Genomic DNA, 13,187 nt, shown 5'->3' on the forward strand with positions numbered 1-13,187 from the left:
ATAGCAAAATGTAGTGATGCAGATTGATCTGAAGCAGTTTCATGATTGGTTGGTCTTCATCTTCTGAGTACAGACCCATGATTACTACCATGGTTGAGATTTACCTCTGGGCTCAATCTCATCCTACCATTTTGGTTCCTTTCTATCCTTACCCTTCTTACTAGTCCTGGCTCAATGATTATGGTATGATGTGGTCATAAATCCTCTACACTGCTATATCCAAGAACCCTCGTTTTCAATGGTTATGGTGTAATGTGGTTGGAGATCTTTAAGGTCTCTGAAGGTCACCTTGTCCAAGCCATGGCCCACCTGGAACCCTTGTGCCATGAGAATTTCAAGGCTGGTTCCCAGAATTTTACAGCATAAAATCTCTTTTCCATACTTTCAATAATTAGAAATCAGTTGTAGATGGACTAAACCTAATTCGTGTGATTTCCAACATAGGTTACTGAGGAGTCAGTTGCGACATGACATTAAATTTTGTGATTAAAAAGCATCTTAAAGCATTCCTTGGATTTCAATTAAAATATAATCATTACATTTTTAAACACAGTCTATTACCTTTTCTCATTAATTAAATTATATTAATTATTTATGATTTCAGGAGACAATATGGATGAACTACCAGAATATTAAATTTTTTCCTGCAAAATTTACTGAATATCTGCTTTCTGAGGTGGGATTTAGTAAGTGTGAAGTCGTTGGAGCTCCAATGCATCCTCAAAAAGGTTTTCAAAGGCCAATAAAGCTTTTTACAAAGGGAGAAACTCCACCTAGTCAAACACCTCGTGGAGATAGTCAAACAAGTCTCAGTATTGATACCCCTCTTAAAGAAAGCAGTTCAAGCACAGCTGAAGATATCCAAACAGATACTCTATCGAGGCTTGCGAGTGATGTTTCTATAAGTGAAGGCAGTGCTAGGGCAGAAGAAGATATTCAAACAGATACTCTATCGAGGCTCGCTAGTGATGTTTCTATAAGTGGAGGTAGTGCTACGGCAGAAAAAGACATCCAAAAAGATACATTGTCTAGGCTCACTAGTGATATTTCTAAGAGTGGAGTTAGTACTATTGCAGAAGAAGATATACAAAGAGATACTCTATCAAGACTTACTAGTGATATTTCTAAGAGTGGAGGTAGTGCTAATATAGAACAAGATATCCAAACAGATACTTTATCGAGGTTCGCAAGAGAAATTTCTACAAGTGAAGACAGTTCTGTAGAAGGAGATATCCAAACAGATACTTTAATGAGGTTTGCAAGGGATACCTCAACAAGAGAAAACAGTGGTACTGCAAAAAAAGATATTAAAACAAATAAAGTTGTTGGTAATGTAAGTGGCTCAGAATCAATGGAAGTTGTTACAGATTCTGCCTTACCAATGCAAAGTAATACTGTAATATCTGAAAACAAAACAATGCCTTTTGTTAAAGAAAACTTGTCTAAAGTCCAGTCACCTGAAACAGATAGTAAAAATCAATCTGCGTCCAGTACAGGTACGAGTTGTGAAGCAAATTCTAATATGACAGGTGGAGTCGTGGATACCTCCCTGTTGAAATGAATTAATTTGTTATAATGACTGAAAGAAGTAATCTCATGAGTTAAATTTACATGCTGTAAGAGTTACTGCATACTTGTACCGTGTATATTGTATTCACTTTTTTTTTTTTTTTTTTTTTTTTTACTTCTCTATAAATATTAATGTAGCTATTGTAAAGTATCAAAAGACAAAGAATCCTTATTATCCTTAATATACTTTTGTATCATAATTATTGATTTAATTTAATGCATGTACATTCCTCTTCAAAGGATAACATAATGCTCGTTAACAGATAAATCTAAGTAAGAAATGAGAATATTTATTAATTTTAAGTCTAAACTTTTTAAGTTATTATTGTTATTATTAGATATTATTGTATATTTCATTTCTGTTTTATTTACCAGCAGTCTGCTTAAACTTGTAAAAAAGTTTACCCTCGCCTCTTTGATTTAGATATTGAAGTTTAAAAATTACTGGTTATCAATCTTTTATTAAATTGAAATTTTTGAGGGACTTCATTTTTTACATCAATTTCATTTTAAAGTTAGGTAAAAGTTGTATTCTTGAAACATAAAAGATAATTGTTATTCTTTGTAGTTCAATTTGTTATTTTTATAAAATTATTTTTCATTGATGAAGATAGTTTATTTTTTATTTTATATTATTTTACTGAATTGTATTTTTCTTGTTTATAACCTTCATAGTTTTTGTTTAATATGTAAATTATGTTTGGTTAAAATTTATTTTTCTTGATTAAATAAGTATGTGGTTGCCGATGAAATTAACATTTATTTTTGTTTACTGTAATAAACTAACTATTTATATTTTACAAACATTATTGGAAATAAAAAACTTTTTTGTGTTTATATTCTAACTAAAAAAATAATCTATCTTCATATCTACTTGGCTCTGATTAAAATTTCAGTATTTCTCTACCTCCACAGGATAAATTATTTACTTGTATTATATGTATAGTAGATGTGAGAATAATGAAATGATTGGGGTTCATGACCTTATTATTTTTGTTGTGCTTGTACATAATTGTATTTATGATATATATTGAATAAAATTCAAAGAGAACTGTAATGTCTAATGTAAATTTGTAATATATATTCAACATATGTTAATATAATAATGAATTTGTTTCTAATCAAAATGTTTTTGTATCATTAAATGAGACAATGTAAAAATAAAGAATGAATGATTTATAAAAATTCTGTTAGTGATGTGATTGTTTTTAATCTTTAGAGGTTTATTCAATTTGGCTGTTATCACTACAACTTGGAGAGGAAAGTACTAGCCTTTATAATTGATAATTTATTTTGTATTGTATTTAGGAATTTATCAAGTGGCTGTTAATATCCTTGTTTTAAAAGGATTCTTTGTAGTGTTTCATATTGTAAATAATGTTTTGTATACTGATATTCAAGACCATGATATATTAGTATTTACAATCTCTTGTAAGATATTAAGGAATGATATAGATGTGTCTATCAAAATTTCTTTGTGTTTTTTTTTTTCCCTAAAAGTTTTTAACGACTATCCCGTCATAACCTTAAAGTGTTTAATTAACTGTACATTATCATTATTCCTGAAAAAATAATAATAATAATAAATACTTCAGAGTTTAATTGGAAGATTATTGGGAGATATAAGTTGACTGTATTTCATTAATAAAGGAAAATGGGCCAGTCCGAATGGTAGTAAAAAAAGATTGCTCAAAATAAGATTACTAAAAACTGTTTATTAGTGTTTTGCCCAATGTTGTGAGGCTCCATCATAGAGAAAAAAACAAGATAAAAAATATTGTAATCTGCGGTAGGTCTATTTGATGATATTGAAATATGAAATATTTTGTAAACTATGGTTGGATTATGTAATAAAATGAAAACTATATAAAAATTATAAGCATAATTTAGAATAAAATGTACAGGAGGAATAATATTGAGTACAATAATAGACAAGTAAAAGTAAAAACAAATATAGTAGACTAAAATAAGGTAAGCTAATGGTGAAGTGCTAAATAATTATTTTTAATAAGAAAAAGACGGCCGGGGGTGTAGTTCAAGAGAAACAAAAAGTGGTTAACGACCATTTACTTTCTGATGTTTCACCCTACTCATCAGGGCTAAAAAAGGTTTAAAATAAATAAATGTAATTGACAATGTAGGATTGTCTACATAAATATGTTGAAAATGTAGGATTGTCTACATCAATATAACATAAATATGTTGAAAATGTATTGTCTACACTCAACATATTTTTAGTTGTTTTGTATCTTTTTTATACCTGCAGAGTGGGATGAAATGGCATATAAATAGTTGTCAACTAATTTTTGTTCCTTTTTGATTCCTCCCTCCCACCTCCGTTCATCTCTGTATATTGAAAAATACGGTCAATCATTTATAATGATAAGATAGTTGACCTTGAATAATATATATGAGGAGAAGATGGTTCGAGGGTGGGGTCAGAATATAACACAAATAAGTTGAAATTTCAAAAAGAAAGTGATTTAAACTTATTTGTATTATATTCTGACCGCACCTCCAACCATCTCCTCATATCAATATATATGTTTAGTGTAACTATTTACTATTATTGCAGAGATTAACGTTATCATATCAATGGCTTACTTCACAGTAGTGCTATATACCTGTAAACTTTAGAAAAAATACAATTAAAGGTACTCCATTTTAAAAAAAAATTATAACTTTTCTATTAATTTATTGACTAAAAAGATTCAGGTATAAAATCCTAATTTGTACCTACAAAACATTAATTGAAAAGTTATAATTATACAACCAAAGGTTCTCTCTTTTGTGAAAATTACAACTTTTCAATTAATTCTCCTAAAAGAGAGAGTTTAATTGTATTTTTCATAAAGCTAATGGAAATGTACTTAACACCAGTATGAAGTCATCAAAATAATTTATTATACAAGGTTTAAGAGACTTAAATATTTTTACTTAATTACTAAAACATATAGTGTATTAGCCTAATTTTAATAAAAGCTATTTAATAATGGTTAATTCAATTCAGAATATTACCACAATTTAAGGTTTAGAGAAATTAAACAAGACTACATTCAGAAAGGATTAAAGTACTCCTTTATTCTTATTGTATTTTTTCAAACATTACATAGCAACTTGTTTTACTCTTTTGTCTTCAATTATTCATCTTAATGTTAATATTTCATGCCACAGATTTTAAAATTATACTTGTAGTAGCAAAAGTGAACTTTTAAATCACCATCATTGCAAATTTAAGAGCATCTAAATTAAAATCCCTAAATAAACTAATTATCTAATTTAAAAAAGATTAGTAAACCACTACTTAAATATAATTAGTTTTTTATTCCGAATTTAGTTCCCAAGAGGAATTAAAAAACAGATTCAACACCTATGGAAAGTAATTTTCAAGAAGAATTATTAACTTATAAGAAGAGAATTCATGAAACACTAGCTGGTAATGATACTTTTTATAATACAAATTTTAATTTATTTCTGATGAAAAAAAATTCCTAGAGATAATTTGTTTAGGTTTGGCTAATAAACAAAGGATTTGATAAATGTAGGATTTAAATTTTAGTACAAACTGAACTTTACCCTTTGTGAGCCATAATGTGGTGTAAGATTGGTCAAAACAAGATCTTAATCAGATTGCATGTTATACTCTCAAAACTTTCTATTCTAGTTTGTAATGAAGTAAAGGACAAGTATCATTTGAAGATAACTTTTTATGTGGGTAAGTAATTAAAATAATACAACTATTACAAACTTTCTATTATATGTTTATATTTAATTATTTTCAAGAGAAAGTTTCTATAATGAAATACACTTGGACATCATTACAGAGGGAAGGAGGGTGTCATTTCTTCCCAATAATTTTAAAACCCAGCTGAAAATTGTGATAAAAAATTACTCATGGGGGTTAATTGTACTCAGCATTGCAAATAAACGCTGTTTAGAGGTCACTATTCCAAACATATTTAGTAAAAGAGCAAACTTCAGATAATAAATAACTCTCAGACCTGTTAGAAAATTTTAGAGCCCCCCTCCTAATGTCGAAGCAACTTACTTCCCTGTGAAAAATATAAACTTTATAATTATTAATTAATCCTTACGAAAAAAAATCTAGAGACTTATCTATTTTTTTTATAGATAATTTAAAATCTTTATTTGATAATAATGTTACACATTAGTCAAATATTGAAATCAAGTCAGCATCAGTTCCGAAAGACGCCTTGTAGAGGCCTCAGCGTGCTCACAGCCATTTGTAATTTTTCCTGGGTGAGTTACTGATCAGTTCCTAGTCTTTACTTTTCGGATTGTGGCGTTTCTGTAGCCCGTAAAATGAGCGACAGGGAGGATGGAAGCGACCGGGATGTAAGATATTTTGTTATTACTATTAATTATTATGTATTATAGTATCTTCTGAAGCTTACCGTTGATCTTGAATAAATCAGCTTGTGGACGAGTCCAACATCTGTATTCCAATTATTAATGTTCATATTTGTGTACTGTTTATTAAATTATTTTATTAATTATTAACATTTTAATTTGGAAATTGGTTGCTTAAGATCCCAGTTTTATATCATTATTCCACCATGTACTTGGTTGATTTATAAACAATTGGATGATTTAATGTTTTATTTATAACAATGTGGTATTAGTAATTGATTTTGTTGGTCATTTGACAATTTGAATTCCATGTTTCCATTCTGCTAATTTAATTTATCTTTACTATTTATATTTTATTATTTCAATCTTTTATTAAGGTGATAATATGTTTTAAAATTAATATCTAACCTGTATTTTTAAAATTTTTATTTATTCAATTTGTTATGGTTGTATTGATTTTCTTTTTTGGGCCACCTCAGCAGGGGGTATAACATTCTGTTGGAAGTTGGTGCTAGATTGTTTCATCTGGTTTGTGATTTTGGATTTTTCCGATCAATTAGCAGTTGATTTTTGTAAGGATTAGGTAATCGGTTCAAATTTTATTTTATTTTTATCAATTCTTATGTATATGTGTAGTTGGGTCTCTATTTCTTTTATAAACAACTGGGACCAAGAATAAACTTCAGTGAAAATAGTGCATTGAATATTAATCTAATAATGTTTAGTCTTAACCTGATACTATAGAAATATAATTTATATGTAAACTGAATTTGGCTTAGTTGTGACAATATACTTAGCTGGATTAACATTTGGTGAAAACTTATTACCGTGAAATATTAAGTAATGTAACTACTTGATTAGGCATTCTTAAACCTTTGGGTTGATTTACTAATTTTTATACTAATATAATATACTAATGCACAAGGTTAAATCTAACCGTAATTCCTTTGTAGCTACAGGGCAGTTTATAAATCATTAATAGTCATTGGGTTTCCTTGTGATTGCACATTTTATTACATTATACAGAATTTTTCAAATCTAATATATATTCGATTCTCGGTCTTTAGATTAATATTTTGAAATTCGATGTTTTTTTTTTTTTGTTTTTTTTTTACTATATTTCTTTATTGTAATTATTCAAAACATCAGTTTCCTTCATCAAATTTCATATTTTGAACTTTTTTTTTTTAAATTAGATTATTTTGATTATAATTGAGTGATATTTGCTATTTTATGCCTAAGTAAGTGTAGATATTCCATCTAATGTTTATTAATTCGTTATGTTTCCCGATATTATTATTTAATTAGAATATGAAAATATAAGGAATGACTAAAGATAGCTCGAGTCAATTTAGTTGAATAGAGAATTATAAAAAATCGTTCATTGATTCTGTTTTTGGATTCCCGCTCCAACTTTTCTTCTTTCCACTTGACTTGTGATTAATACCTGAAATTTCTTATATTAGTTTTTAGAGCTTTTTTTTTGTTATGCATATTTAACAGTTTTAGTTTGATTCAGACAAGTTTAATTAAGCTTTTAGTATTATATTCATGTTAATTAAGGATTGACTTTACAGAATTAAGGTATGTTATTCACAATTTGACATATTTTGGATTCTTCCACTGCTTAAAAATCTGGTTGTCATAATCAACAATTATTATAGATTAGCTGATTGCATTAAATTATTGAAAATGCTTTGTTCATTGTCGATATTATCACAACATTAAAGTTGTTAAGGGTTTATGGATAACACTACATCAATCATACATCTCTGAATCTCCCCATCGATTCTTGTGATTGACACTCTAATTTTTGGAAATCTTTCAGTCCATTCCATCTGTCTTAATCTCAAACGATCAATCAGAATATGACCCAAACAGATTGTGCAGATGTAGGACTGCTTTAGAATAGTAGCAGATGTGTTATATGAGATTCATTCTTTTTATCGATAATGAATTTAGTCTAAGAGTTTACTGAAACTCTTCCGTATGTATCTCTTTTTTTTATTATGTAATTATATTTAATTTTGCAAGGTTGCATTTGTTTTTACTATAAATTGATGTTCCTGTTTATTCATGAAACTCTCATATTTCTTCCAGGGACACAGCCCTGCTGGCAGTCTTTCTGATCGGAGTAAGAACGGCAATAGAAAAGGAATAGTTATGCCATACAGGTCTCGTTCTAAAGAGAGAAGTAGATCTCGGTCCCCTTCAACACATAAAAGCAAAAGGAAATATTCCAGATCAAGGTGCCTATAACATAATATTGAATCTTAACTAATTTATATCTTGAATGTGCAGTTTAGTCTAATCTATCAATTAAAAAATATAAAAGTTGTGGTTATTCTAAACTGTCATTCTTTTTAATAATATGCTAGTTCTTCTTGTTAGGGAACTATTCCATATATGTTTTAATTATTATATTATACATTTTTTTTATTGATTTAAAAAAATTTAAATGGTCAGTTTTTATTTTTATTTTTTTATTTTGTTAAAATAGTGGACATAAATTAAATTATTTTCAATGTTTAGGTTTATTAAGAAAAAAACAACGGATGAAAACGCATATTTCCTCCCTCCTTAAAAATGAAAAAATAAAAATCTCAAATAAATAAATCTTGAGAAGATTTAAGAAGAGAAAGTGTAGTTGTCATTAATCAAGTTTTCATCTCTTCTGGATCAAGCCTTGATCAAGAATAACGAAAAAAAGAAAAATATATTTTTTCAAGAATGAAGACATTCTGTCTCGAGATTGTAGTGGTATTTATAATGAAGGTAGGGAGCATTTTCCCGGGCCTATGTAGAATACATCTTATTTGTAAGATTTCCATTACTTAATAATTTACCTTAATCCTCTCAAATTGTTAAGACTTTCCGTCAGATAATTTACTGTTTTTTGGTTCATTAATGTTTAGGATTTCTTAATAGTTACGATTTTATTGTTTTTGTTTTAACTTTATCTGTTCTGTTTGTCTTAACCATATGACCATAAGATTAATTTTTTTTTCCGTTTCTTTTTTTTTTTAATTCCCTCATCTAACTTGTTATGTTGGTCGTGTTCATCTTATATTTATAATATGACTTTGGCTGAAAGGTTGCCAAAAAGTATATCTTTCTTAACATCCCCTTTTTCTTTTTTAATTCCCTTATCTAACTTGTTATGTTGGTCGTGTTCATCTTATATTTATAATATGACTTTGGCTGAAATGGTTGCCAAAAAGTATATCTTTCTTAACATCCCCGACCTTATTAAGGTTATTTCATTTCATGGCTAGCTCTAGCCGGCTTATCGTACAGTCAAAAGAACCTCCAGCACACATAACATCTGTCAAATCCAGTTGTGACTTAAATTTTGTTACTTAAAAGATTTTCTAGATGGTTGGCTTTGGACCTGTACCTTCCTTGCTCTATACTTAAAACTCCTCATATGAGTTTCTTTGCTAACATAGTAATTCTCTAATCTATTGTGTTTATGACACAGAATTTCATCTTTTTATTATAAATTATAGAACATTATCACAATGTTTGAATATATATCTGGTAACCTTATAAGGTATATGTTACTTGATATGGTCATGCATGGTTATTCTTCATTGCTGGGAGTTAACTATCTAAATTTTGTGAAAATTAATCTAAATTAGTACACATAACTTTCTGCAATTTTATTAAATATGTTTGTTGTTTTTTCAGTATCAGTTATAAAACAACTGCTGACTATATTCTTTTTATCAATGCCCCTTCTATGATTAATCGTAAATATGAATATTCAAAATTAACAAGATTATGAATTAATCTCTTGGCATTTTGGAGGTTCAAAAATTGTGTTGTGAAGCTTTTCTAAAGTTTCTTCATATAGTTGTTTTTTTCTTCTAACACAATACATTTCTCCATTTTGATTATGTAATCATTTGGATTTTATCCTGGAATCTGGTTGATTCAATTATTTCCTATGCACTAAATTGGAAAGCACATGTTCTTTAAGAAGTATATCTGATAAGTAGGTCTGGGTACTACTAATAATAATTATCATATTTATAAACTTAAACAAACTAACCTCATTCTTTCGAACCTTTGCTCCTGAATTGAAAAACTAAGGTTAACTAACTTAAAGGATCACTTTTATTTATGTAGTTTTTAATTCATAAGTTTAAATGTCTTTTATAAAGGTGATATCTTGTAGTATTTTTGAGTGTTGGATAGTTTGTTTATTTTCTAATTAAAGAAATTTTTTTTTAAAAGTTGTTACAAATTGAATTTTATGTCATGAAAGTGGTGTATATTTTAATCTGCTAAAGTGCTGTGAAAGGGTATTATTCGTTCTTATTTTGGATGACATAAATAATGCAAGATACTCTGTGTGGTGTCATCCATTAGGTCGAGATCCAGATCGCACCATAAATACAGAAGTTCAAAGTACAGGTCTAGGTCCCGATCACCCAGAAGATCTTACAAGAGATACTCGAGGTCCTATTCTCGTAGCGCCAGCTATTCACCACCGCATTATAGGAGAGGTCGCAGGACTCACTCACGCAGTCCTATGTCCAACAGGCGTCGACACACTGGCAGTAGGGTGAGTTTATGTTTCATTGATTAAATTATCGTAATATTGTAACTAGTGAATGCATTTTGTCAAGTTACGAATGAAACACTAAGTTTTAATAAATGATTTGGAGAATGTTCTGATCTAGGATTTTTTACTTAAAACTGCTTTGGTGCTCATGTTACTTTCTCAAAGTTTGCCATAACTCTGGGTTTTTATTTTATTTGTTACTTAATTATTTTTGTATATTTTAATATTTACTGCATATTAATTTTCTCTTAATTTGTTGATATTTTATATATTTGTTACTAAAGCATTTTTCATATATATTTTGTATCTCTATCATTATTTTTATCCATCATTCTTTTAAAGGCACATACATTAGGTTGAAAGCAAAATATGAAAGGGGGGGGGAAACAAAGGAATAGTATAATAAATATATATATAAGGAGGGGGGATCATGAAAAAGACGGAAAAAATAAAAAAGAATTAATATTCTATTGTTGTATATTACTACTGTTTATAATTATTATTGTTTACTTGCTAGGTCTATTTTTCGTAAGATCAAAAATATTGTCTGATTAGATTAAAATAAGTATGCAGTGTGTGTGTGACTAGCGATCCAATGAAGTTCGGTAGCACAAGTTATATTATACCGTATGGCATCAAGTATGCTAAAGTACCTGGCACCAATACAAAATTAAAGCTATGGAATTGTGGGTTGCATTAGTTATAGAGTTTGTTTTTAGAACAGTTTATAATCTAAAAATAGATAATTCTGACTTGGTGAGTCTCACTTCTACCCCAAGGATTTATTGACTAATAATGCTTATTCCAACACAGCCCAGCTCCAAGTGAAGATTGTTCCTCTCCTGGCGTTCTAAGCTGTGGATAATAAAGTGTGTAGGACCGTGTTCATTGTGTTATTGTTTTTCAATTATACAGAACGAGTTCTACGCCACACTAGGTTATAGAAACGTTAATATATAGAAATTACAGATTTTTATTATGATAACAATTTGATTAACCCATGCGTGAAAACAAAATTTGTTATATGTGATGGCTGGTCGATTTCCTATCTACCAAGGATTATGCATTGATTAACAATAAGAGAAATAAATAAATTACTGTTGTTATTTATAGTTGATGTTCTGACTATATAGTTCATCTTAAAACTTAGTGTAATGTTCAACATTAGCCTTTCCTGCAATTTGAGCCTTTCATTTCACTAAATCATTAACTCATGAATTTAATCTTCATATTTTCTATATTGATTCTATAACAATTTACTATTAAATTTAGCTTTATATTTATTTAGTTTGTAATGATATATATGTTCATTTCTTTCTTGTAAATTGTAATAATAAATATGAAAGTTCTTTTCTCAAAACTGATGTTCCAGTCAAGTCATTTTGTCAAATGAAAGCCTAATTCAATGTCTAATATTTAAGTCCATTTAGTCCAAGACCCAGGAAGAAAAAAAGGCAGTTATTTCACCCCAATTTTTGATTACTTTAATGAAAACTATGTATAATTACTAGTCAAATTTGATGAGTCTGCCAAGTATAGGTAGGGGAATAAAAAATGGCGGCTGTTTCAAAACTTAAAAAAAATATTAATTCTTAAAAATTAACAACAGCACTAAAAAATCTAAGAGAACATTATTTAAGGACGAATACATTTGTTGAAATATTAGCCCTAAAAGAGCTATTTACGTTTATTAGTTCTCGAGATATAGCTTTTTAAAAAGCAAAATTTCTAAAAAATCTACTGAAAGATTAGTAGTTAATTTATTTTGAGAAATCTATATCTCAGGAACTATGTGACGTACAGATGTATATTAGCACTCAAATTAAAGCTAGTTTAATGGACTATAAAGAAGTTTATGACCTTTACCTTTGTAGGAATAGTAGTTATTATGATATTTGCTAAAATAAATAGATTTATAGTTGTTCGGACAATAAGTTTGATTTATAAAAAAACTTCATTTCAGAAACCATTGGACGTACAGATGTCTGCCTGCGCTCAAATTAAAGCTAGTTAAATTTACTACAAAAAAGTTAATTATGTTTTTCTTTGTAGGAGTAGTAGTTTTTATGATATTTGACAAAATAAACTCACAAAATGTTAATTTCTACTTCGTATAAAATGTTGGATTTTTCAAAAAAATATATCTCTAGGTCTGGTCTATAAGATGCACATATGTCTGCCGACACTCCAAATAAAGGAAATTTAACGTTCTATAAAGTAGTTTATGGCACTTATCTTCGGTTTTATGATATTCACATATGAATTTGGTATTGATAAATTTGGCAAATGAAAATTACAACTGTAAATCAATTTATTTTAGTAAATTTCATGTAAACTACTACTCCTACAAAGATAAACATCATATATCAGATAAACTACTTTATAGCTCATTAAACTAGCTTTAATTTGAGTGCTAATAGACATCTGTACGTCAAATGGTTTTTGAGATATATATTTTTCAAAATAAATTCACTAACTACTGATCTTTGAGTATGTCCCATTCAACATTTTTCTGAAATGTTGTTTTTTAAAAAAAGCCATATCTCAAAAAATATTTAACGTAAATAACTCTATTAGGGCCCATATTTTAGCAAATTTACTATTCTTTAAATGACGTTCTCTTAGGTTTTCTTGTGTTGTTCCTACTTTTTAAGATATAGAGCTCCGAATGAAAAAA

General features: G+C 28.4%; 2 protein-coding genes across 6 annotated transcripts in view; both read left to right on the forward strand.

Moving 5' to 3' along the window:
* Positions 1–3,039, forward strand: part of LOC106679797 (7SK snRNA methylphosphate capping enzyme) — an 11,700-nt gene extending 8,661 nt beyond the window's left edge. For both annotated transcript variants that reach the window (XM_024363283.2, XM_067046007.1), the window contains one exon: positions 605–3,039. In XM_024363283.2, coding sequence (XP_024219051.1) covers positions 605–1,561 — 957 coding nt within the window. In that variant the 3' untranslated portion in view covers positions 1,562–3,039. The remainder of the gene's footprint in view (positions 1–604) is intronic.
* Positions 3,040–5,203: 2,164 nt separating this feature from the next.
* LOC106679798 (transformer-2 protein homolog beta) overlaps positions 5,204–13,187 on the forward strand; it is a 22,601-nt gene continuing 14,617 nt past the window's right edge. The window contains exons 1-3 of one of the 4 annotated variants that reach the window (XM_014419143.3): positions 5,204–5,284; positions 8,041–8,189; positions 10,315–10,510. In XM_014419143.3, the coding sequence (XP_014274629.1) occupies positions 5,279–5,284; positions 8,041–8,189; positions 10,315–10,510 (351 nt within the window). In that variant the 5' untranslated portion in view covers positions 5,204–5,278. Of the gene's footprint in view, positions 5,285–5,746; positions 5,926–8,040; positions 8,190–8,472; positions 8,716–10,314; positions 10,511–13,187 lie in introns of those variants that run through there. The other 3 variants (XM_014419144.3, XM_014419141.3, XM_014419145.3) reach the window with 3 other exon arrangements.

Source organism: Halyomorpha halys, unplaced genomic scaffold (assembly GCF_000696795.3).
Source record: "Halyomorpha halys isolate HHAL.00 unplaced genomic scaffold, Hhal_1.1 Scaffold220.1, whole genome shotgun sequence".
Classification (NCBI taxonomy): Eukaryota; Metazoa; Arthropoda; class Insecta; order Hemiptera; family Pentatomidae; genus Halyomorpha; species Halyomorpha halys.